We start from the raw sequence: 27,473 nt of genomic DNA, 5'->3' as shown, positions 1-27,473 counted from the left end.
CCTTGAGTCTGTAAACCACATAAGCGCGCGTATCAGATTTCGAATAGTCTAGAATCTAGATTTAGTTACCACGCAGATTTGTTTGAAGTTATTTGACTAAACCGTTTTCTTGTACTTAAACAGAAATAATGTAATAATATGCATTTGTACAAAGTTAGATATATAGCGGAAAAAAAATAGAAAAATGACGTTCCAAACTACAACTCTGATATGGCTTGTAGAAACGATGAGCAGACCATTTTTTAAGTATCAGCTCATTAAAGAAAATGCGTTGAGCATATTAAATTAGTCAAGTAGAAAAAACGCCAACTATGTGAAGATTAAACATTTTATTGAAAAAATATGTTAAATACAATATAAAATGTTTCTTATTTCAAGAGGAAATGAGTCATGATGCAAATGACTGAATAATACAGAGGAGAACAATTATGTACCTGACTTATTTATATTAAAATACTTAAATTGAAATACAACCTTCTAGTTATCCATAATTTATTGGGTTACAGTAGGGTGTACTGTCATCATTCGTCCTCTAGAGGGCAGCATCCCACCCCGCCTCTCCAGAAGCGAACAGGTGCCAGGAACCGCCTCTGCCAACTTGAGCGGGACCAAAAACGTCCCTCAGTCTCATATCGCTTTAACTTTTCACTGACGGGGATGTGAAGCCTTCTTCCTCCACCGATTGACACCGGATTCGGAAAAGCAACCATGTAGCCAAAGGCTCACCTGAAACCGACGCGAATACTTCACCAGTTTCTGGATCGGAGCAGCGCAAATTATTTCTACGATGTTTCGATGTTTTTTCCTGGCGTGTTGTTTCGCCTTCTCTTTGGGGAACCTTCAAAAGTGCGACGAAGTTGGGAAAGTTTTCCAGATGAGGCAAATCGGACCCAACCAGATGCTACCTTTGAGTCCCAGGCCAGGTACGTGTGTCGGATTTGTGGACTCTGATTTTGCACCCAAACCTAGTCATTTAAACTCGTATGTTAAGTCCATTTTTAAGATGTCAAAAGACGCTAAAAATACGTCAAAGTTCAGTCCAAAAGACTCCTCTAGTTTGTTGGAAAAATGTCTAAGATGTTGAAAAGACGACTTTTTGTGGGGAAAAGAAGACTAAACACAACAACCATACCTGTCAAGCTCCAGGGCTCCATGCCCTTACAAACTGTCGTATTTTCCCTTACAAAATACAAAAAATCTTACACCATATGTTTTTCCAAATGTGTTTATGTAGTTTAACATGTTATATTGTACATGTGTTTCGTTATATCATATGTATTGTAACATATATGCATGTGTTACAATATATATGATACATTTTGTTGTGAGATACTGAGTTGCTCGACATGAATGAGGTTTATTATAAAAAAGCTCAAAAATAAGTAGCTTGGACTTTCACTGTAGAAGGAAAAAATAAATGCAAAAAAAAATTAAGTAGAATTTTCTTACTCAAATTATTAATTTTCTGCATTAAATTATCGTTGGTAATATACCGGTTAAAGGGATAACTACAAACCTGTCTCTTTTCATTTTCTCCTTTTATACATCCTTTTTTTCTTAACTTCTTAATATGACATAATAATTCGTAATATATTGCATCAAAGCAAGTGAGCCGGTTGAGAGCCGGCTCTCTTTAATGAGTTGAGTCGAAAAAGCCGGTTCTCTAAAAAGAGACGGACTTCCTTTCACTACACAACTACCACGGAATGATGCATGATGGGAAATCACCAGGCGGCAGACGCATATGCACAGTCGCATCAAACCGCTCGCTTCGTTTGTAACGAAAAAAAAAACGATACAGAGATAGAGGCTACCGCGGCGAACTCGTTTGACTTGATTGATTTGCCGTTTGGTGATAGCCGGTGTATACCGGATGGTACCCATAATTGACAAATATGCGTTTTTCTGTACAGATTTTCTTGTACGTCGTACATGTCTTTAAATGCATAATAAACGTACTTTGCACGGCAAAAACGTACAGGCTGACAGGTATGCAACGACGGACTAATGCGGGACCAGATATTGTATTGTAACCACTATGATCAGTGATGCACTCAGTCACCGATTACGCCTTGCCGCCAATTTAGTAACAATAACTCGAGGTATAATACACATTAAAACAAGAGCTACTGTATTATTTTTAGCCCAGTTAAACTAACCCACCTGCGACAAACTAGCAGAAAAAAAGACTCCAAAACATTCTTGATGAGGTTGAAAACACATCTAATACAGGATCTTAAAAAGACTACTTCTGGTGGGCTAAATTTGGACCAAATAAGATGAAATTAAAGCACCAAAAATAATACTTTTGAACTAAGTCTTTTATTATTACTATTAGCCTAGTTAAAGGTAACCCACCTGGTGCAAACTGGTTGAAAATATGTTAAAAGGACGTTAAAAAACACAAAAAGACGTTTTTATTTTGGTGGGATAAAGTTTTTAAAGACTACATTTTTCCTGGGGCTAAATTTGACAAAAACACAACAAGAGACTATTTTTAGACTAAATATTTTATCATTAAGCAAAATCAAAACTACCTGTGTGCAAACTGATCAAAAATATGTATTTATTTGGTGGAAAAGTAAAGGTAGGACTTTTTGGTGGCTAAATTTAGACCACCTATGACGAGGTAACAATGATTGTATTGGGAGACCATTTGGTCTACATTAATTGAGCCTATAAAGACACAATTTCATTTGTTTATGGACTAAATCGTGTTTTAAGCGCACCAGACCGAATTCAGTCAGAATTCAAGGTCCAAATGAATTTCCAACCCAGTAAAATATAGTTGAGATTAAGTACATAGGGCGTTAAAAAGGCGTCAAATATCCATCCAAAAGACATCTTTATTTGTTTAAAAAGAAAAGTTAAAAAGACTTATTCTTCACCATGTTAAAAAGACCACTTGTTAACGCTAATTTTGGACCACATTAAGTCAAGTCAAGTCATGTTTATTTGTTTAGCCCTTAACCACTAACAGTCTCAAAGGGCTGCACAGACAACAGATAATTGCAAACCACAGACTATTATGACACCATCCCCTGATCTAAAACCTACACGAGGTAAAGTTAACTAGCCGTCTTGGTCCAAATTGGTCCACGTTGGATGACCATAACAGAAAACAATTATAGACATTTCTTTTTAGACTTAATTATGTGTAAAACAGACCTAACCAGATGACATCTGGATTTTTGGGGGTATTGGAAATATATGTAGGCTCATCCCCCCAGGCACTGAACATTTGATTTTGGGCTAAATCTGCTCTGGTCAGTTTTAAACTTGTTTTGGTCCTAAATGGATGTCTAAAATTGTCTTGGATTAAGCTTTACATAGACGAAATGTATTTGTCTAAATAGTCATTGGTATGTTTACTTCTTCTAATCTGGTCCAAATTTAGACTCCCAAAATCTTAAAAAAGACTGTCACGTACTAAAGTATTAATGATGTCTTGGTTAATGCAGAAATGGAATATAGCGGATTACACCCCAAACTTTCAACTTTCAAACTTGTGAGAATCGTCATTCCCCTAGATTTCCTTGATTTAATCGTCTGCTTATATTTAACAATTGTCCTGATTGTCGATCGGTTACAGCCTTATTTCTATGCGAGGGTAGCGATGCAAGAGTCTTTTTCATATTCCTTGTCAATCGCAAGCCTTGTTTCTATGGTCATCATGTTTTTGATCTCCATTAGCTTCACTTCAAGTCTCTGGACCCATAGCAAACAAATATGGTACAAAAAGAAAGTACTGTTTTGAAAGAGTGGAGAAAAATATCATTATGGGAGGTAGTTCAGCCAATAGCATATCGACATTAACATAAACCAAAAGCACACCAGCATCTTACATGATGTTGACCAATAGTAGACAGGCACCTCAAAGACGTCATATGCACCAACACCACAAAATTTGAAAGTTTGAAAAAATTTTTGGCCACACAAAAATTATTGGTTGTTCTGTCATAAGGTGGGGAAAATGCCCAAAGTACGCTACAAAAAATATTATATTATCATACATCGTAACGTGAAAACATCGGAAGCTAGGGACACCATGTTGCTGATGTCGTATAGTGGGGAAACCGCCATAACCTGGGGCTGAAAAAATATAGTACAGTATTCCACTTGTATTGGTCAAAACATTGTAAGCTAGGGTTTTTGTGTTCCTGGTGTCAAATGATAGGGAAAATGCCGTAACGTGAAGCCAAAAAACTCTATCATATTGTGCTTGTAACGTGAAAATATCGTGAGCTAGAGTAGCCATTTTGTTGATGACTTATGATGGGGAAAATGCTGTAACATAGGTTGGAGTAAACATGGTATTCCACTCATAACTTGAAACAATTTTAAGCTAGGGACGCTGTGTTGCTGATGTCCAATTGTCGGGTGGAATGCCAGAATAGGGGTCCGGAAAACTTTCATTTACCGGTAGTAAGGTGAAAACATTGTTAGCGAGGGACACTGTTGCTTATGTTGTGTGGTGGGGAAAATGCTATAACGTGAAGCCAAAAAACCCCATCATATTGTACCTGTAACCAGGGTTGGGTAGAGTTACTTTAACTTGATTACTTTCAATTACTTTTGGATTACTCCAATACCAAATATGCTAATAAAAGACAAAATAAACTAAATATGAATAAAATGATGACCCACAACACGTGGTAAGCTTTCTCTCCTGGCTTTGATCTCTTTGATCTCCGGCAAAACTAACATAAAATGCGACAGAAACAAAATGAAAATAAATCCAAACAGCTTGCCAACATCATTTTTGCCGTTCCATTTATTCCGTTACTTCCCTAGACTGCACAAAATGTAGTCATTTTATTCATATTCAGTTTCTTTTGTCTTTTATTAGCATATTTGGTATTGGAGTAATCCAAAAGTAATTGAAAGTAATCATGTTAAAGTAACCCTACCCAACCCTGATCGTGGCGATGCTCAACTTTTTGAATGTACAAGTAACACCCAAATTAGAACCATCGGCAGAAGATGCTCAATTTTTACAGCAAATGCTTTTTTTCTAGAAAATGCCTTTTTTCAAGCGAATGCTAATATTTTTCCCGCAGATGCTTATTTTTACGAGCAAGCACTCATTTTTTCCAGCAGTTGCTAATTCTTCAAGCACATATTCATTTTTTTCACGGTGGATGCTCATTTTGTCCAGCAGATGCTCATTTTTTTTTCACTGGATGCTTTTTATACTCTAGCACAGGGGTTGCCAATGTGGTGCCCGCGGGCTTACAGGAGCCGCTTAAAGACAACTGAGGTGCCAGTGAAACTGTTCTGAAAATAGCTCACCAGTGTTGGGTGATTGTGATTTTATAGTAACATTTTTAGGTGTTTACTGAGTCTTCTTACAATAATTAAACCGGTAATAACATAGTAACCACATGATAAAATGATAAGTTGTTATTTTCCAGCGGATGCTCATTTTTTTCCCAGTGGATGATCATTTTTTTCAGCCGATGGTCTTTTGTTTCTTGCAGATTTTCATTTTTCAGTAGATGCTTTTTTAACCTGCCTGTAACGTAAAAACATTGTGAGCTAAAGAAGCCATTTTGTTGATGACTTATGGTGGGGAAGATGCAGTGTTGCTGAAGTTGTATGGTGTGGAAAATGATTTAATGTAGAGCCAAAAAATCATAGTATTCCACATCTTGAGATACAAACCGTGTAAGTCGAGACTGTCGTAACATGAGGGTCTACTGTACAACTCAAAATGGAAATAATAAACATTTCCAACCAGGATTCTCTTTTAAATTCTTCATAAAAAGCAGAGGATTACAAGTGAGTCGGTGGAAAACACAATTCATAAGTTTCCCAATTTCGAGAGGGGTTCATCGGGATTACAAAAGGTCAACAGGAAGAATTTGTTTCCCACTGTCCCGTGCAGTATTCCATGCAAAAACATCGAGATGCAACGCCGATTTCAGCTTGTTTTGGAAAGATTTGAAATTCCTCCACGTCCGCTAGCAACCTCACAAGTAGTCTGTCCGAGGTTCTTTTTCCACCTTGTCTCGACATGCCCGAGAAGCGTTTGCTCGCTTTCAAGATGTCTCCCATGTCCCGCATGGAAGATTGTTGACGTTCGATTGCGCTGGAAAATCTCACGACATCTCCATCATGTCACACGCGTCACAATAAATCATCATGTGTGGGTTTTCTTGCTTTGCTAAAGAAGAATAATCTTTGTTGTTTAAAAATAAAGGCTTTTACATCTCTTCATTCGAAGTAATCTAAAGGAAATTACATTTCACGTCACAGTAAAATATACACTGCATCAATAGATAAATAAATAATATGTAAAAATAATGCTCTCTCAATTGTAGATACTATTCAATATTATTATTTTACTATTATTTTCATTATTTTTTCATTCTATTTTAAACTTGTTTTTGCCTAGTAAAGTTAGAACAATATTTTGATGTCATTTATGTTTTAATGTTTTTTCCCCTTTATGACATATGATGTTTGTCCATAACACTGTATGCAGGGTTGGGTAGGGTTACTTTAATTGGATTACTTTCAATTACTTTTGGATTACTCCAATACCAAATATGCTAATAAAAGACAAAAGAAACTAAATATGACTAAAATGACTACATTTTGTGCAGGCTTGGGGAGTAACGGAATAAATGGAACGGCAAAAATGATGTTGGCAAGCTGTTTGGATTTATTTTCATTTTGTTTCTGTCGCATTTTATGTTCGTTTTGCCGGAGATCAAAGTGATCAAAGCCAGGAGAGAAAGCTTACCACGTGTTGTGAGTCATCATATTATTCATATTTAGTTTATTTTGTCTTTTATTAGCATATTTGGGTATTGGAGTAATCCAAAAGTAATTGAAAGTGAACAAGTCAAAGTTACCCTACCCAACCCTGACTGTATGATATGGCATATTACAGATAATTCAACCGATTTGTTTGACCAAAAATATATATTTATTTAAAGCAAAATTGTTTATTTTTAGTTGCTTATATTATTTCTTCACATTTCAGTAAAAAGTGATTTTGAAGATTAGAAGAATAATCTGAAATCTGCCCTATTTTTTTTTACTAAATATTAAATTTGATTTTATGAAATGTCTTACAATTATCTGACAAGGTAATTTATCATTTTTATTTATTTAGGTAGAGAAACAAGTGACATTTATTAGTAAAATAAAAAAAAATGGGATGAGAAGAATTGTAAGGGGGAAAAAATGAGTGAGAAAACAAAATAATCATCTTTCCAAGTATTTTTCTCTTTTTGCTATTGTCAGATCATTTTCTTTATCAAAACATTTTTTATCGTGTTACAATATGATTTTATAAAAGTCTTCTTTTACTTTTTTTTTCTTACTTCTTATACCAGCAAAATGATGACAAAATTAAGAAAACGAGCAAAAAATTATACCAATGGTAATTGTTTTTGAAATAATTTTTGGAGCGAAAAGAAAAGAAAATCTAGTAAATCAAGTCAATAAATCATATATTTAATTAAAATTGTCTTTTCCCCCTGGTATATCAATTTCCTCATTATAAATTTTTTTTTCTTATTTTACAAAAGTTCAACTTGATTTTCAACATTTTTACTATTATATTACAAAAAAACCTCTTCAAATGAGCAAAATGAGCTACCATTTGGCACATACAGTGAAGAAAATGAGTATTTGAATGCCCTGCTATTTTGCTATTTCTCCCATTTAGAAATTATGGAGGGGTCTGAAATTTTCATCGTAGATGCATGTCCACTCTGAGAGGGAAAAACTAAAAAGGAAAATCCACAAAATCACAATGCATGATATTTCAACGATTTATTTGTGTGATTATAGCTGCAAATAAGTATTTGAAGACCTGTGTATCATCTAGAATTCTGACCCTGAAAGACCTGTTTGTCCGCCCATTAGAAGTCCACCTGCACTCCATGTATCATCCTGAACCAGATGCACCTTTTTGAGGTTGTATGCTGCCTAAAGACACCTCTCCACCCCATACAATCAGTAAGACTTTACCTTGTAACATGGAGAAGACCAAAGAGCTGTCAAAAGACACCAGAGACAAAATTGTACACCTCCACAAGGCTGGAAAGGGCTACGGAGCAATTCCCAAGCAGCTTGGTGAAAAAAGGTCCACTGTTGCAGCAATGATCAGAAATGAGACAGAAAGAGTGCAACGCATTAGAGAAGATGACTGGGGCCGTATTGTGAGATTTGGGGAACAACTTCCTTCCCTCAGTCAGAGCATTGAAGATGGGTCGTGGCTGGATCCTCCAACACGACAATGACCCTAAGCACACAGCCAGGAAAATCAAGGAGTGGCTTTGTAAGAAGCATATCAAGGTTTTAGCATGACCCAGCCAGTCTCCAGACCTGAACCCAATCGAAAATCTTTGGAGGAGCTCAAACTCCGTGTTTCTCAGCGACAGCCCAGAAACGGATCTAGAGAAGATCTGTGTGGAGGAGTAGGCCGAGATCCCTCCTGCAGTGGGTGCAAACTTGGTGAAAGACTACAGGAAATATTAACTAAATATTAACATTAATTTTCTCAGGTGTTCAAATACTTATTTGCAGCTACATCACACAAATAAATCGTTAGAAAAACATGCATTGTGAATTCTGAATTTTTCTTTTTAGTTTATCTCTCTCGCATAAACATTCCAAGAACATGTGCTCTTTTTTAATCGGAAGTGGCAAACTTTTACCAAAACGGAAATCTAATGCAATCGTTGGGGCACTTCATTCTTGCACAAAGACTTCTTGCTTCAAAATAAAGCAGCCGTGGACTAGAATACTAGTATCGAGTTAAGATTTTTATTGTTTAAATTTGAAAAAGCGGAAAAAAAATCTGTGGCCGTTTTTCATGAGAAAAAAGCGGTATGTTAAAGTTTGATTCTGTTCCATATTTTTACTTTGAAAATCTTAGGTTCAGATCTTCAAGTATGCAAGTCTAAAAGCCAGACATGCTGCACCAAAAAAATGGAGGAACGGTACCAGATCGCAGCACGGCGAGACATCGAAAACCTCCTTCAGACTTCAAGCTCCAGCCTCAAGTTTCTCATCTCACGCCACTTGGCCACCTTTCAAGGTAAAGCTCAGCCCGTTCCCACCGAGACGTTAAATGGAGACTGATGAGGGTCCTTAAAAAAAGGGGGGGGGAGAGAAAGCGTTGGTGTGATGGCCCTCTTCAAAGCAAACAAGAGCATCTGTTGCCTCCCTCGATGAGATCAAGCAGCTTGTCGGCTTCTGAATAAAGCTCTCTTGGAGGCGATAGGGCAAAAATATTTCTCTAAAAATTTAAGAGGGGGATGATCCATCCATCCACTACCTGCCCTGCGTATCCACACCAAGGTCGAGGGGCTGCTGTAGCCCATCCCAGCTATCTTCGGGCAGTGGGCAGGGGACACCCTGAACTGGTTGCCAGGAGCTCACAGGCAGTGTTCCCTCTAAACTGTGCGCGTGCGCAATTGGGCATTGCTCGCACATTCTCAGCGCACATGAAAATCTAGCCAGCGCACAAAAATCAGGGCTCAAAATTACTAATTAAGAAGCGACTTAAGTCAAAGTTACAGTGCATGAAGGTAAAAATACACGGGTTCCCCTGACGTTGTGTCCTAAATGCGGTATTTTGAAGTTGAGTCGAAGTAAAACGGAGTTGAGTAAAGTTTGTAGAATTTGTCAAGAACCGGCTTCTTCGGCTCGGCTCACTAAAATGAACCGGCTCTTTCGGGTCCTAAACGGCTCTTCAGGTTGTTTTTGCTTCTTTAATCCCAACATGACCAACTATTATGTAAAATTATGCACACAATGACTTAAAGGAAGGGGGGAATAGAAAAAAAAAAAAATACCAAAATGAAAAAGTAGTGAAAAGCTGAGAAAAAATGAAACAAAAGAAAGAGAAAAAAAGAAGGAAAAATTTAGAAAAAAGCCAGAAAAAAAGAAAGAAATGTAGGAAAAAAGTAAATAGAGAACAAAAAGAAAAAAGTAACAGCTCGGAAAAAATAAACACAATGTGGTTTTAAAAAATTAAAAAAAAAGTTGAAAAAAAACACGGAAAAAAGAAGAAAAAATTTGTGTTGCATTCAAATAATTTCCAATCATATCAAGTGAATCTTGTTGCCAACATTGTGCTTCCACTAAAAAATGTAATCAAGTACAGTTCTGTATCTTCCAACCGACTAAATAAGCCCCCAAAAATGTTAATATTATGCGACAAAATATATCAGGAAAAAAAAGAAATGGATTTCTTGTGAAAGAATTGTAAGAACAAACGACGTTTGTAGGCCGTACAACCTTTGCAATAGTACATGAGTCAATTCATTCAAAAGAGAAAAATAATTTTGCATTGCCGGAAACTCAGCAAAATGTAACATGATGTCAAGTTTTGAACATGTTTGAAAATGACTTAGTTGCCACACTTGGGATTGCTGTTGCTCACTGTTGTTTCAAGCGTTGCTCACCGACTTTGTGTGAACGCTCAGACCCGTGGAAAATTACAGGGAACATTGGTCACAGGGCACAGACAATTCACTTGCTCATTCACCCCTAGGCACAATTTGGAGTCCTCAATTAACCTTCCCTGCCTGTTTTTGGAATGTGGGAGGAAACCAGAGTTTCCAGAGGAAACCACATAGGCACGAGAAGAACATGCAAACTCCGCACACGAAGGCTGGTAGCTGGATTTGAACCCATGACCTCAGAACTGTGCTGCTGACACCATGCCACTGGGGGAGATTAATTAGAATATTTCCGACCATTTTCAATTTTTCATAGGAAATGTACTTTCTGGACAGGGTTTAACTTAAATTCAGTGGAACTCCGGAATACAGCATGAATCCCTACTGTTGTGGAGATCTCAAAGTGAAAGTGCCGTATAGCGGGGGATAAACACCTAGGGTAACGCGTAAGTAATTTAGTAAGTACTACTTATTCGTATATGTAATACATATGGATGTAATTAAATAACAATATAAACGTAAAGAAAAAATGAAATTACCATAATTCCTGCGTTGTATGGCGCACCGTATTTTAAGGGGCATGGAATTAATACTACAGTAAGAGCTACCATACTTATTTGTGTATAATCGTTGCACTTTATATACACTTAAGTCAAGTCATGTTTATTTGTAAAGCCCTTAATCACAAGTAGTCTTAAAGGGCTGCACAGACCATAAACTATTACAGACTACAGACTATTATTAGACCATCCGCTGATCTTAAACCTACATAAAGGCAAGGAAAATCAAGAAACCTTGATAAATGTATTCTCAAATTACAAAACAATTTCATACCTGTCAACCTCCACGGCTCCATGCCCGTACAAACTGTCGTATTTTCCCGTACACCATATTTTTTTTTTCGAAATGATGCATGATGGGAAATCCCCAGGCGGCAGACGCATGCGCACTGTAGCATCAAACCACTCGCTTTGTTTGCAACGAAAACAACGATACAGAGATAGAGGCTACCGCGGCGAACTCGTTTGACTTGATTGATTTGCCGTTTCGTGAGAGTCGGTGTTTACCGGATGGTACCCATAATTGACAAATTTGCGTTTTTCCGTACAGATTTTCTTGTACGTCGTACATGTCTTAAAATGCATAATAAACATACTTTGTACCGCAAAAACGTACAGCTTGAAAGGTATGCAATTTCAAATTATAAAACAATTATAATACAATTTCATCTGTATATTCCATTTGTTTTCCTATATATTGCATTTTCGTCCTTGACTTTCTGAGCAGTGACGTCATGTGAGGAACACCAGCACATTATCAAGCCAGTCACCATAATGGTTCAACTGGTAATTCGTTGAAGAGGTTATGCGTTTTTCAAGCAAAGTCTAAGTCGTTTTTGTAGAAAATGCCTAGGCACAGGTTGATGCAGTAATGGCCAAAAAGGAGCCAGGTAGGAAAAAAACACAAGATAGGCTTTAGTCACGATTCGATTGTATATGATATTGTATATGATAATGAGACCATAACATGTACACTGTGCATCCACAAAATGTCATGAACTGAAATGTCAATGTAGCAAAAATGTAAGATGATAAAATAAAAAAGGGCCTCTAAAAGAAAAAAAAAATCCCAGCACAAATGTAAGGTATCAAATTAAAATCTTTCGAATTCCACATTTTTCAAAACCCTGTGCTTTTGGTCATGTCTAGCTCCGTCTTCCCAGGAACTGTATAAAATCGTCTTTACATGAATCGATGTTTTTGTTCCTCCCCTAATAAATATCAGAGCAATGTTTGATCAGTCTAAAAATGTCACTAACCCAAATTGTAAAATCTTGTATACAATGGGACCCAGTTTGCAGCAGTTACATAACTCTACACAACACACCACAAATGCTATAAAGATAGGCGGAACAATGTTTTATTCCACATGTGTTAAGTTGGCGACATTGTATCCTGGGTTAGGGTTAGGGTTAGGGCATCCCATAGATTTAGTAAATAAGGCATGTGACACTATCATTAACTGTCCAAACTTGTTTTAGCATTACCTTCTATGGTGATGCTAGCAACTAAATATGCATGCGTTTGTGAAAATATGAGCTCAAGTTATATGATATAATTATAGATGACGATTTGGATTTTAGGTGGCACGGTGGATGGGTGGTTAGCGCACAGCCCCATGGTGCAGATGGGGTTCAAGTCCAGTGTAGAGTTTGCATGTTCTCCCCTTGCCTGCGTGGGTTTCCTCCGGGCACTCAGTTTTTTTCCCACATTCCGAACATGCATGTCAGGTTAATTGACTGCTTCAAATTGTCCCTGTGAATGTGTATGTGAGTTGTCTGTCCCTATGTGCTCTGCAGTTCAGGGTGTCCCCTGCCCACTGCTTGAAGATAGCCTGGATGGGCTCCAGCGCCCCCGCAACCCTTCTGAGGATAAGCGTTGCAGATGATGGATGGATGGATTTGGATTTTAGCATGTATATTTTTGATGTTTTATTAAAAAAAAGGGAATATTTTTTATTTCATTCCAGAGTTTCTTATAAATAGCTGCTGCATTATTTTAATCAGGGTGGCGATCTCAAAACGTCCTGTACATTTCAATAAGACATTAAACAAAGTTGGGTTGGGATGATTTGAAAATGAATCGTCTTTTGAGGGGAAAAGGGAAGGATTTATGTTCCGGTCCGAAACCTTCGCTTTGAAAATGCTGGTCTACTAGTAATCCCAAGAGCCAAGAAGAGATCGGCAGGTTCGAGAGCGTTCTCCATTCGGGCCCCGGTGCTGTGGAATGCTCTTCCCCCTGAGATTCGATCTGCAACCTCAGTGGAAATGTTTAAATCCAAGCTTAAAACATACTTCTATTCTATAGCATATGAATAACCTATATTTTATGTTGACAATATAAGTGGATGGTGTCATAATCGTCTGTAATTTGCAATAGTCTTTGACCTTTGCAGCCCTTTGAGACTCTTTGTGATTAAGGGCTATACAAATAAACATGACTTGACTTGACATGACTTAGACGAAAAATTGAAAATGTACATGATTTAGCATTGATTTAAAGACACCAACATTAATAAAACTAAGTTTATTTGCAAAAAACTTTTCAGCCAGTTGCCGTTTAAGTACTGTATAAAAACATTCAGTGTACAATAAGACAATGAAATCCAACAACCTGGAACACCTAATACACAAGCGCACAAAAATGGTTAAAATAAAAAAAACTAAATAAATCATAGAAATGAAATATATAGGCGGCACGGTGGGGAGTGGTTAGTGTGTCCGCGGCACAGTTCTGAGGTCATGGGATTTAATCTTCCTGTCCGGAGTTTGCATGTTCTCCCCGTGCTTGCCTGGGTTCCCTCCGGGCACTTCGGTTTCCTCTCACATTCCAAAAACATGCATGTCAGGTTAATTGCCTGGTCCAAATAGTCCTTAGGTGTGAATGAGTGAGTGAGTTGTCTGTCCCTGTGTGCCCTGCAACTGGCTGGCAACCAGTTCCGGGTGTCCCCTGCCCACTGCCCGATGACGGCTGAGACAGCTCCATTACCCCGCGACCCTACTGAGGATAAGCAGTGCAGATAATAAATGAACAGAAATAAACAATAATTATGGCAAAGCACAGACTAACCATGTGAAGAAAAGGACCTGCAGGAGGCTCATTGATAAATTAGGTCCACAATGCTAGCATTAGTACTCAAGCGCCTTGACATTAGCATTAACTACAGAAGCATTTAGCATTAACTCCTAAAGTGTTAAAGCCACTAAAAGGATGCTAATGCGGCTAGCGGCTATTATACAAGCCCTGAAAAATGAGAAGAATGCAGACACTGAAAACGCATGGAGATTTTCTCCCAGCGCCAAGACCTTTTGAAAGACCTTTTTTTTTTCTCTCTCCGTCCTTTGCAGTTTTGTCTTCCGCCCATGACAACCAAACGTTTCAGCTCCGTGCCAGGCAGGCAAATAAAGTTGCACACATAAACTACTGTCAGCTTTTCAGGACACTTTCAAAAGGACCTTCTTATTGATCTGTCAATTTGACCTTCTCGTGTCCTTGGTGAAGCCTTAAAGGGAGAGTTTTCGGTTATTGGTTTATTTTTATCTATTTTTGGGAGGGACGAAGAGCAAGCTGTACTTTAAAAGAAGTCAACTAGTGTCCACTGAACTTTTCTTTACACTTTAAGCTAAACTGTTTCTTCCCATACATTATTTGGAAAAACAAAGTATCCCTTTGAGAAAGCTGTCCAGAGTTGGGACCCAGGTTTAAGGGATTTATTGACCTTAAACCCCATTAAAAAAAACAATATTATTTTTAAAGGTTTTTTTTTTCCGTTTTACTCAAAAAAAAAAGGTTAAAATACTTTGATAGAAGGCGACACGGCCACTGGGTGGTTTGCACGCAGCCCTACAGTGCAGAGGTCTAGGGTTCAATTCAAGCTACCACAGCCTACCTGTGCAGAGTTTGCATGTTCACCCTGTGCCTGCGTGAGTTTCCTCCTAGCTCGAGGTAAGATTTTGGGCCCGGCATAAAATGGCATTTATTAATTCGGGCTGGGATTCTCTCTTGTTTTTTCTTCCCTTAGTGGAGGATCTGCCCAACATGCACTTACTTTTACTCATGTAATTATTAAGATGATCGCTTTTTACTTCTACGTGAGTAATATTTTTCTGATGTAACAGTACTTTCACTTGAGTAACACACTTCGGCCTCGAAGTTGTATCATTCAAATCCATTTATTATAAATAACCTGCTTACCAAATTATCAGTTTACCTCCAAATCACGAAAAATGTGCCGCTTTTACTTTCCACCTCCACGTGGCTCACATCAGACGTCATTTCCACTTTTTGCCGTTAGCTTACGAACTAATTGTATCTTGTATTCTGCTGAATATGTTTTTTATTTTTAGTGCCATTTCATTCAGTTTCATTTAGCTCCACTTTGCGGAAATGCGTACTTAGAAGCCAACGTTTTCTTTTCGGAGCTGCACGTTGACATGCACAATTGATTTGAGGGACTCGGCCCCAAGTAAAGCCAAAACACACACTTCCGTGCTGAAGTAAGCACAACACTGAATAAAGCTTCGGGTTATTTTTGTCGTGGAGTTTGAGTGTACTGTTTAAGCAATATTGTAAGATTTTTGTATGGTAACGTATATGCATATGTTCAATAAAGTGTTAAAAAAAATGAACCCTAACCCTATGTAAAGTATATATATACAGACGCTGCCCTACTTACGAACGAGATAAGTTCCGGACAATCGTTCATAAGTTGAATTTGTTTGTAAGTTGCTCCACTGCTATATTTTCTATAGAATGTATGTTTAAGATTTGTATAATTATGTTTAAGCTGGGCAGCACAGCGGCGCAGTGGTCAGCGTGTGTGCGGCACAGTTCTGAGGTCATGAGATCGAACCTCCTGTGTGGAGTTTACATGTTCTCTCCGTGCTTGCGTGGGTTTCCTCCGGGCACTCCGGTTCCCTCCCACATTTCAAAAAAAACATTCATGTCGGGTTAATTAGCCAGTCCAAATTGTCCCTCGGTGTAAATGAGCGAGTGACTTGTCTGTCTCTGTGTGCCCTGTGACTGGCTGGCGACCAGTTCAGGGTGTCCCCTGCCCACTGCCCAAAGATAGCTGGGATGGGCTCCAGCACCCCCGCGACCCTACTGAGGATAAGCGGTCCAGATAATGGATGGATGTTTAAGGCTTGTATAAGTAACTTGTATTGTTTTGTACTAAAAAAAATAAACATTTTATAAAATAATATGCTCTTTAAAGATAAATAAAGAGAAGCAATTTACTTTTGGAAGATGGGCTTTAACTATAACTGAAATAAGCAATCTATCCTATTCTATATAGGACAGTTGTTTGCTAATTTTAGTAAACATTTGCTTTTTTTTTTTTTTTGCTAAAAAAAACAACAACAAGAAAAAATATATTTAAATAAGAAAAAAATGTATACGCTAAACAACTTTTTTTTTCGCCAAAGGAACGAGATTAGATTTTTTTGAAGCACATTTTATACTTGACCTCACACTCAAAAGCAATATTATAGATTAAATATATTTCAATTCAAGCATCACATCCATTTGTTCTATTATTGACTGCTTTGGTAAAGACGGCATTTTTGTTTGGGGTGCAAAAGGTTGAAGGGCGGAGTTTTACGCCGAGGAATGTCTTTTAGCCACTCGAGCTGCCTTCTATTTTTAGTGGGGCCCGAACTGCGTCTTAAAATAATATCCAGATTAGATATCTGACCACCAGAGACAATAGCTCATGTTTCAAAACAATATTTTGGTATTGCCATATTTAGTGAAGGCTCTCTTAAAAATCATTTCTGTAGTGCACATTTCCCAACCAGCACACAATGGTTAAAATACATTAAATAGAAGCAGAGTTTCCCTGAAAAAGACTACTTTGGTAGAAAGGCGAAAGTTAAATAAATGTGTTTTAAAAGACGTTTAAAATAAGACTTTTTCTGCTGTGCACCGATCAATCAGATAGGGGTAAACACAACCCAATTTTAGATAAATATTTTATGACTAAATGACGTAGAAAACAGGGCGTCAATGCGACTGGGTTAGCATGCAGCCCCACGGTGCAGAGGTTCAAGGGTTAAAGTCCATCTATCGCAGCATCCCCTGTGGAGTTTGCATGTTCTCCCCATGTCTGCGTGGGTTTCCTCTGGGCAGTCCGGTTTTCTCCCACATTCCAAAAACATGGTTAATTAGCCAGTTCACTTGAATGAGCGAGTGAATGGTGTGCCCTGGCAACCAGTTCATGGTATGCCCTGCCAACTGCCCCAAGATAGCCGGGATGGGCTCCAGAACCCCCACGACCCCACTGAGAATAAGCGGTTCAGATAATGGATGGATGGACGTAGAAAACAGACCAGAAATAGCCCAAAATCCAACGTCCAAAAGACGGGTGCTTTTTAAGATTACACGCTTTTATTACGCTACTATTATACTAGCTTGAATACAGTTAGCATACTTATACGCTACAATTTTGGTAGCCTTCCGCCTAGCAAACCTGGTTAAAAAGACAGCTTTGATAGAAAGACGAAAGTTAAAAGAACGTCTCTTTCAAGACGTTGAAAAGACGAATTTTAAGGGGCTGAATTTAGATACTGTAACGTAATCACAACAAAGACTAGTTTAGAGCTACATTTTAGTCCGCATTAGATAGGGTAAACGCAACTCAACATGTCAACAAGATTTCAATCAGATTTAGCCAAACATACGTCAAAAAGATTGAACAGGTTATTATGCTACTATAATGCTAGCTTGACTACAGTTTCAAGCTTTTATGCTACCCTTACACTAGCTTGCCCATTGTTAGCATACCTGTATGATACTTTTCTGGTAGCTTGTCCACATCCAGCAAGCTTTTATGCTACTATCATGCTAACTTGCCAACTGTTAGCATGCTTTTATGCTACTTTTATGCTTGTTTGTCCACTATTAGCATGTTTTTATGCTACTATTATGGTAGCATCACACCCAGAAAACCTGGAAAATATGTTAAAAATATGCTCTGTTTCTGTCCAAAAGTTGACGTTATTTGGTGGAAAGTTCTTCATCCATATATCGCCAAACATTTTCGACCTGATATAATCTATTTTTGAAATAAAATCAAATTCTTTTGCTTTAGTTATGGAATACTTTTTCATTTTTTGCACCACAGTGACCAAAATATAAATTGATAAATTGATCACCTGGGGTTGCTAGGCCATATTGAATAAAATGTTTGTTGGCATTTCTTGGAAGAAATTTCAACGTCGTGATAGTTTTCTTCCAAAAACAGGAAGTGATATACTCACAAAATAAAGTTGTAAATTAAGCTATAAATTGACATGAATACTAGATATTGTTGTCAGGAAACGGATCGGGAAGCAGGAAGTCGGAAGTCATATGCGTAGACGATCTGTCACTTTAATTAGGAAAGAAAAGTTGTCCAACACACAAACGGAACAAAAACAAAACAAAACAAAACAGGTTCAAAGGCAATCAAAATTACAAACTAGGCAATACTCAGATCAAACGGGCATGAACAACGAGGGTTAAACAATGATCTAGCCGCGGGCAGTTCCAAAAGGAGTGCTTAAGTACTCCAAAAGCAATCAGTCCAATGCGTCTCAGCCGGTGTCAAGGGGCGGGGCCAGCTGGGCGCCATGACAACCGTGCAGGACATGACAATTGTTATGAATACCGACCTATAAATTGCACACAATAGCAAATACAAAAATGCATATTAGAAATAATTAGATGTCAAACATTTTTTTCAAATCTATTGAATACTGAGAGCTTCTAGTGCAAGCCTTTGAGACTTTTTTGTGATTAAGGGCTATACAAATAAATCTGACGACCTGATTATAAGTGAGACCAATCGTTAGGAGTTTCAGTTTCAGTTTCATTTTGTGACATCAATAAATCAAATAATCCAGTCGCAACGGTTCTTTTTTAAGGAGCTACGTGTATGTGCTGATCCCAGAAGCTTATCATCGGGTTAATGTTTTGATGAGTTGTAATAAAACTTGGACTAAATGTTGGTGACTATCCTCCTTTTATAGCGCCCTTATTGGACCGATAGTGCCAAAATGCAATAAACAAAAACGACCTTTTCGTACAGACAAAAAAACAAACAACCAAGAAAAACGTTTGACTAAAAACAGGCTTTTCAGTTTTCAAATAGGGCGTCATTCCTTTGAAATATGGGCCAAATCTATTTCTTTTTCATAAAAAATCACCTAATATTTTCTAATTTTAAAATTTAGTAATATAATACATTTCACAATAATGTCCCTTGATTTAATTTCAATGGTTTTCTTTGGAATTAAAATTCAATATAATTTCTGAAATTATTGGTGATTTGGGCCTGTGAATGATCCTTAAAATTGATTCCTTTTGCTGGACAATCGCCATGTGTCCTGTAGCCCCAGCAGGAGTCATTATTTATGTATTTATATATTTTTAGGTTGTTTTTTATATTTTATTCGACCATTTCGAAAACATTTTGAGAACACAGAACCATCCTAGCAAAGAATGAACAAACGTATAACCTCAGTCTATCAATTTTTTTTAACAAAACCAGGGACATTAAATTAAATTACAAGTAAGACTAAATAAAAACGAGTTTAATAGTTGAATAAATGGACCGGTTGTGTATCAAAATCTTCTTATATTTTTCCCGTTATTTCAAAAACACAAGTCTCAATGTTTTGCCTATTTTTGTAAGCATTCCATTCATGCAAAAAATTAATAAATTAAGAAAAATTGTCAGGACCAGAACGGACAGGACCCACTTGTGCTACGTTTCTCTCAGTTTTAGTGGGAAGAAAGGAAATAATCGCTTTCCGGTGATCGCTGGTCGCGGGAAGCAGGTCACTCTGAACGCGGAAGTGGCTCTTCCGTGGCGAGCGATGGCGGTGTCGGTAATGGAAAAAGCGGGTCAGTAGCCGGGACAGTAGAGCAAAAAACTTGGTCGGGAACAGCAATGCGTAGAAAGCCAGGAGAGGAGACGTGGTCAAGATCAAAAAACGGGTCGAAGCCGGGGAACAGACAGGAGCAAAAACAGGAGTGAGTCAGGGTCGAAAAAGCTTGCCTAGAGTAAACTGAGGTTCGCAGACGGACTGACCACAGGTGACAGAAAGGAGTGGGTTTGAATAGGGACAGGGAGCCAATCAGAATCCGAGGCAGTTGGCGCCAAAGGAGCGGGCACAGGGGATTCACATCAGTAATCATGACAAAAATAGTAGATGGGCATGTTTAGAATTGGAGGGACAATATACATTTATGGAATAAACATGCAGACATCCACATGCACATTTTATATTTCACTTTTTAAAAATCTTTAAATAGACCATGGCATAGAATTCATTTTGAACCACGCAGAATTAAAGCAAAGTAACATATTATGTCCTGTTATTAAGCACTAAATTGGATAATATGCATTTAAAACCTTAAAATACAATACCGCTAGCTCAGTATTTTTTCATTAAATTGGTTAAATATCTTCATTGATAAAATAAAAACCCGGTTAAAAAAAATAGCAAGTAAAAAAAAGGGGTTGGATTGAAAAGCTTTATGGACCGCATGTTTCACTTGTTCTTTTTTGTGTTTAATTACATGTTTCAGGACAAATTTCTGTTTCCACCAATATCCAACATTCATCTTTGGTACAATGAATATAAATAGGGTGATAATGAGATGCAGTGCCTTGCCAAAGTATTGTCCCCCCTAATCTTTTTGAAATATTGCGATATTCCAGGCTTCAAACTTAACATAAAAAACTTCCAATCTTTTCTAAGAATCAACTTGTGAGACACAATCGTGGGGTGGAACAAAATGTATTCAACATTTTATATATATCTCAGCTGAGCCAACTTATTTCAGAAGTTTCCTGGTCAAGTCAAGTCATGTTTATTTGTATAGCCCTGAATCACAGGAAGTCTCAAAGAGCTGCACAGACCACAGACTATTGCAAACCACAGATTACCATTACACCATCCCTGATCTAAAACCTACAGGAGGGCAAGGAAAAACTCAAAAACCTCAACATGAGGAAAATAAAGGAACCTTGAGAAGGGACCGCACATAAAGTCATCCCCCTTCCAGGCTGACCAGGCTGCAATGGATGGTGACTTACAAATGATCCAAAGTTGACCTAAATGGCTAAAAAATGACAAACAGAATGCATCGGTGTGTCATTAAGGTCGTAAATAGGTTCGAAGCAGGAATGAGATACAAGAAGATTTTGCAACATTTACACGCCTCCCGGAGCACTGTGCAAGCAGTTATATAAAAAAATGTAGAGAGCATTAAACCACTGCAAGCCTACCAAGACCTGGCTGTCCCTCTGTACTTTTGGTCCAAACAAGGATAAAACTAATCAAAGGAGCAACCAAGTGGTCCATGCAAAAACAATAATTTTGCTAGGCACTGTATAACGTAATGCATTTTTGTATCTTATCGCTCGTGGTCTAGAACCGGTCTCAATTCCTATTGCATTCAATGTTTTTTGATTGTGAGCAGCGATTCTTTTCGACGGATTAATCATTGCACAAATAAGATAACATGCTATAAAACGTCGTGTATAACGTGCGCCCAACTTTGTGTTCATTTTTAGATAAAACATGCACATTATACACAAATAACCGCAAACAAAAGCACCTGTTTCAATAGGCGAGTAGCAAAATATTTGGAAGTTTTAAGGAGTGTTTTGAACGTTTGTAGGTCAGATATTCAGGCTTTCTCTTTTGTACGGGACCTTTTCAATGGTGCGCTTCTTTTGTTGCGGCTACGTTCCCGCGGTATTCCCGTGCACGAGAGCAGAGGGCCTCCTCGAGATTCCCACACGAATTTTCGTCCTCTTTGTGGACAGTCGATCCAGGGGAGGACGGAGAAGGTTTTGGGAGGACGCCAGATCCTTTCTGAAAGTCTTTGCACCCTGTTTGAAGTCGGAGGAGGAGGATTTAGCGGGAAATGGGATTAGTCGGAGTCAATAGCTTTCCACAATCCCGCCGTTTGGGACACAAACTCGGCTACTCGGCTTTTCCGGTCACGGCGCTTAATGACGTGCTCGTGTTTTTATTTTCGGATGGGTTTACGTTTTGTGTCACCACAGAAATTCCGAGCATGAAAATTGCAGCGTTTTTCTGTGAATGGGGCCAAAATTAGACCGGGTGATTAAAAAGATTCCTGGAGAGTGTGTTTTGATTGTTTAAGGGAGACATAGTTTTAGATTGACAAAAAAGTGCTACGTAGGCTTGAGCAAAGTAACTTTTTTTAGATTTGTTTTTGTCGTATATTGCCAAAACAGTAAAGCAAACCACACTTGTTTTATTTTGTAGTTATTGTCTCCATCTGCCGTCACCCACACCCAAAGACCACTAGTTTTATGATGTTGACTGAAATATGATAATTGGCAGATAATTTTGCTATTTTTTCTCCCATTATTTATGTTATTATGATAAGTTAACGTGTTAAAAATATATTATGATGTAACAAAAAATCCTGTTAATAGTGTTGACTGCAAAAAAATATATATTTTTTCGTTTCTGTCTACTGCATTTTGTTTTGGGTAATAACAGATACGGTAATTAAAATGAGTGTATTCTTCATAATAAAACAGGTAACTTAACTAATTTTAAATATAATATATCTTATTTCAAAAGTTTTTAAAATGATAATTTAAAGTGAAATAATAAACAATTATAAAGACTTGTTTAAAATTTAAATAATTGTACTTTTTCTCATTTATGGTACCATTTTTTATTTTTATAAAATTCATTCTTTTGATAAAAGTTTGATTATTTAAAATTATTAAATAAAATATAAAATATGAAATTTTATTAATATTTTTATTGTTGCAATAAACATGTTAAAATGTATTAAAATAGAAAATACCTCCAATTTGCTTATATACTACATTTTCCTTGTAGTAAAAGCCAACAAGTGAATAATAATAATAGTAATAATAATTATTATTAGTGTATTTTTAATTTTGCATATGATTTAGCAAATTTTAGATGTTATCCTTTTATTTTAAAAACTTTATAAAATATTCTATTTCAGTATGACCCATGATTACTCATGAAAATTTGTTTTTTTCTCATTTATAACTAGATTTATTGTTTTAGTAATAAAAATAAAAATAAAACAAGTTAAAATATTTATTTTTTTTATTAAGGAACATTATCCTTTAATAGAACACTATTTTCAGTTAGAAATTTAAACAAATAACTGATTCAAGAAAAGAATTTTAATTTGAACACATTTTTTGAATTGATTCTTTAAAACAGTTTTGAAATCCAAAAACAATATTATGTAAAATGAGCAAAATCACCCTCTCGCCAAAGTAAGATGATTACATTTCTAAAATTTTCAAAGATTGATATTTTGCAGGATGATGCATTGTTTTGAAAAAATAAAAAACAAACAAACCCAACAACCTTCAAATAAAAATGGAAAAAAAAATATACGCATGCACATCCCACGCCTGTTTCTTTTTATAAATAGGAATCAACTCTGAAGTTGGCGCACTCGAAGGAAAGGGCCTTCATGCCTATAAGAGGTCAGAGGAACGCCATTGATAAATATTCAAATGTACAATATGGCTCAAGCGGAGAAAAGAACAAAAAAGTTTAATTTTTCACAATGCACAGTGGAATTTCTTGTGGGTGAGCTGGATTGTCAAAAATAATTTTTATTTTGAATGCCACAAATGAAGAAGGGTGGTAGCCTGTGGCAGATGCTCTCAACAATGTTGCCTCACTGGGCCGGACTGTGGCATAAATAAAGAAGAAGTGGTCTGACATTACGGGGGGGCGCGGTGGTTAGCACGTGTGCGGCACAGTTCTGAGGTCATAGGTTCAAATCCAGCTACCAACCTTCCTGTGCGGAGTTTGCATGTTCTCCCCGTGCTTGCGTGGGTTTCCTCTGGCCACTACGGTTTCCTCCCACATTCCAAAAACATGCATGTCAGGTTAATTTGCCGGTCAAAATTGTCCCTGGGTGTGAATGAGTGAGCGAATTGTCTGTCCCTGTGTGCCCTGCGACTGGCTGGCAACCAGTTCAGGGTGTCCCCTGCCCACTGCCGGAAGATGGCTGGGACGGGCTCCAGCACCCCCGCGACCCTACTGAGGATAAGCGGTGCAGATAATGGATGGATGGATGGGTCTTAAGTCTAGATTTAAAAACTCCCACTGAGGTTGTAGATCTCATCTCCGGAGGCAGAGCATTCCACAGCACCGGGGCCTGAATGGAGAATACTCTCGAGGTCACAAGTAGACCGGCATTTTCTGAGCGGAGGGTCTGTGCAGGAACGTAAGGGGGAATTCAAATCAGAGAGATAAGAGGAGGCAAGTCCATGCAAACATTTGTATGTTAGTAAGATAACCTTAGTCACATTTTAAGCGGACTGGGAGCCAGCGCAAGTTGGCTCATATAAGAGTGATATGGTCAAACTTTCTTGTCTTAGTCACAATTCTTGCAGCCATATTTTGAACTAGCTGCAAACTTTCGATAATAGACATCGGGAAACCAGAAGGCAATACATTAAAGTAATAAAGCAGAGAAGTAATAAACGCATGAATTCTAATCTCAGCATCTGATTTAGACAGCATCGGGCGAATCCTCGCAATATTACAGAGGTGGAAAAAAAAGCTATTCTAGTAATAGGAGTGTGTGCGCAACCGGTTGGGGGGAATAACCCGATTGTTTAACCTACTTAACCAACTGTCATGCGTAACGACCATGGCATTTTAATAATCAATGAAAACTATTGAATCCTAATAATTGAAACATTTCTTTCAATGTTTTTTTCTAGCTCCCGGGGAGAGTCAATGTTTCAAATTTCTCAGGATTCTGCGCATACAACACGGCCAGAGTTCTAGTAAAAGTCAGCACATTCTCCAGTCATGTGTTTTTTTTTTAAATACCAAATGTTGCCTACGAATGGCTTACGCCTTGTTTTGTGCGTAGGTAGTCTTTTATAAACGAGGCCCCAGAGTTCCCAGTGAATCGTGAAAATCCGCAAAGTAGTGTTGCAACTTCATAAAAGCCCGCAAGGGTCAAACTTACCTCGAGATTACATCCTTACCAACTGAGAGTATCGACTGTAACAAAATGACAACCATAGATCTACAAATGAAAACACAAAACTCAGAATTGCCGTTGAATGAATGCTCTGTATTCTGGTTTTAGTTTAGGAAAAACTTTGTGAGCAGGTGGCTAACTGCATGCTAGCATTGGGTATCCATGGTGTGACCCAGGTCTCTTTGATGATTAAAATACAATTGTACAGACTGTAGCGGTTTCCCACTAGTTGTAGCGCCAAGTCATCTGTTTTATGGATAATGGATCTGATGTTTGTGAGATACAGGCTCAGCAGGGGTGGCTTGTGACGTAGACAGAGCAATAGACCAAACCTGTGGCGCGGCTATTGCTTTCTCTCCCAACGCCGCCTCAGACCCTTCCCGGACCCGATAACATTCCACGGAGCACCCGCTGGTGATCACCGTTTCTTTGCGCTCTTTTCACAATCCTCAGAGTCCGATTTAATTGGTGAATTTCCTTTCGATGTAACAATCCTCTATTATACTAGCGGTCGCCGTGCTCTGCAGTTGGTTTTGGTATCCTCTTGCGCCCATCGCAGTGTTTGACTGAAAGCATACACCAGCCTATCACAGTCGCGCCCACTACGAGTCATGCCCACCCGACACACAAAGCCCTCCATAAACTGCCCTGGGATAGCATTTGCTGTGTGCTGTCTGCTAAGAACACAATGCAAAAAGCAGTGAACCAGCGATAACCGAAGCGCAAAGTAGCGAGGTGTCTCTCCATATGTAATTTATTATTCATGGCCACACCCCCGATCTCATAATATTGATTTCTTCCCGTCCACTAATTTCCTCCCGAGCTTCCACAACGTCAAAGTGCCACCAAGCGCTCACCATCATAAACTTTGTGTACTTTATTGCAGAAACACCCCCACTTCCCCACTTTCCTACTTCGCGCTCGGTGATGAGCGCTAAAATTACACCCGCATGTCAGCGTTTTACGCGCCCGCTCCCCCGCAGGGGCGTTTGAAATGTAGATTTATGACCCTCGGCGCTCATCCTCAGGCCATTTTCTAAATGAGATGATGCAGCTTGCTCCTAAACCATAACTGCATTTTTATGACATCTTTTATGCCCTTTCCGAGATTTACTGAGTTATGCCGGGTCATTCCTCAGCAGCGGGTTTGTGTACTGGAGCGGATCGAGTTCCTTAAAAAATGTTTGCAGAAGACGGGAAATAGATATTTACATTTTTGTTGCAAAAGTTGTTGCATTTTTTTCAAACCTTTTGTTAAGAAGTGTTGCCTTAATATTTTTTCAAATGAATGAATAAACAAATACACGTTTGCAGTGGAAAGGTATCTTCACAATTTTTTTAAATGTATTTTTTTCATCATTTATTATAAAATAAATCTGTAAAACTTTGTTAAATAACAAACAATGTCTCTGTTGCCTCAAGCACCCAAAGCTTGAAACAGTTGTTTCTAGTTTTAACCCCAAAAATATTATTATTTGTCATGATTGCCAATTTGGATCACCTGTGCCCGCTGATTGGCTCTCTGTCCCTTTGTAAGCCCGGTCCTGTCACTCTCCTTTGGTCAGTCCGTCTTCGAACTTCTGTTGATACAAGGCAAGCCTTTTTGACCCTGACTCCCGCCTGTCCCGTTTTTGCTCCCATTTTTCCACCTGTCCTTTCCTGATCTCCCCGTTTGTCTCCGGCTACGACCCATTTTTGATCCCGACCACGTTTTTGCTCTCCTGTCCCGGCTATCGACCTGTTTTTCCGTCCCAGACACCGCCATCTCCCACTACGGAAGATCCACCTCCGTATTCAGATCACGATCCGATTGCGAGAGCTTCCCGCGTCTAGCGGGCACCGGATCACAGGCGCTGCCCTTTCTCTCTCTATCTCAATAAACTTGTGAGAAACGTTACGCGATTGGGTCTATCCGTTGTTCTGGACGTGACATTATTTGTTTTAAAAAGTAACAAAATAACAGCAAAAAATGTAAATATCATGTTTAAAAGTACCCATAAATAGGTCATTAAAAATAAATGACCACAAATAATAAGGTCGTTTTGTCTAAAATATCAACAAAAATAGAATCATTTTGTGTTTAACACTAAAAGAAAATCTCATCTCATCAGCTGCACCGCTTATCCTCAGTAGGGTCGCGGGAAGAAAGAAAATCGTTTAAGTAAAATAGATATAAAACCTAAAACATGTTTGTTTTGCATTGTATTTGTTTTAAATTTACAATATTTTTTTATTTTAAAAATACAAAAACATCCTTTAAATAAGGAAACCTTTTTTTACTTAATTTGTTCTGATTTTATAATGTTTTATTTAAAATATACAACATATAAAAATAAGTGTCCTTATCAAGTTTTTTTCCTTTTTGTACTAATATATAATATACAATTAAAATACCCTAAAAATACGAAAAATTGTCTTAATTATCTTTTCTTATTATACGGTACTTTCTCTT

At 37.9% G+C, this 27,473-nt stretch overlaps 1 protein-coding gene across 1 annotated transcript in view; it reads left to right on the top strand.

Annotated features, from left to right (window-relative positions):
• Positions 1-625: 625 nt before the first annotated feature.
• gpc5a (glypican 5a) overlaps positions 626-27,473 on the top strand; it is a 200,620-nt gene continuing 173,772 nt past the window's right edge. Inside the window, exons 1-2 of the mRNA XM_088333721.1 lie at positions 626-923; positions 8,897-9,058. Coding sequence (XP_088189847.1) covers positions 788-923; positions 8,897-9,058 — 298 coding nt within the window. The 5' untranslated portion in view covers positions 626-787. The remainder of the gene's footprint in view (positions 924-8,896; positions 9,059-27,473) is intronic.

The sequence above is a fragment of the Urocampus carinirostris genome, chromosome 4 (assembly GCF_059441175.1).
Source record: "Urocampus carinirostris isolate Australia breed hairy pipefish chromosome 4, RoL_Ucar_1.0, whole genome shotgun sequence".
NCBI classification, from domain to species: domain Eukaryota; kingdom Metazoa; phylum Chordata; class Actinopteri; order Syngnathiformes; family Syngnathidae; genus Urocampus; species Urocampus carinirostris.
Note: the sequence above shows the minus strand (reverse complement) of the source record. Positions and strands in the feature narration are given on the sequence as shown.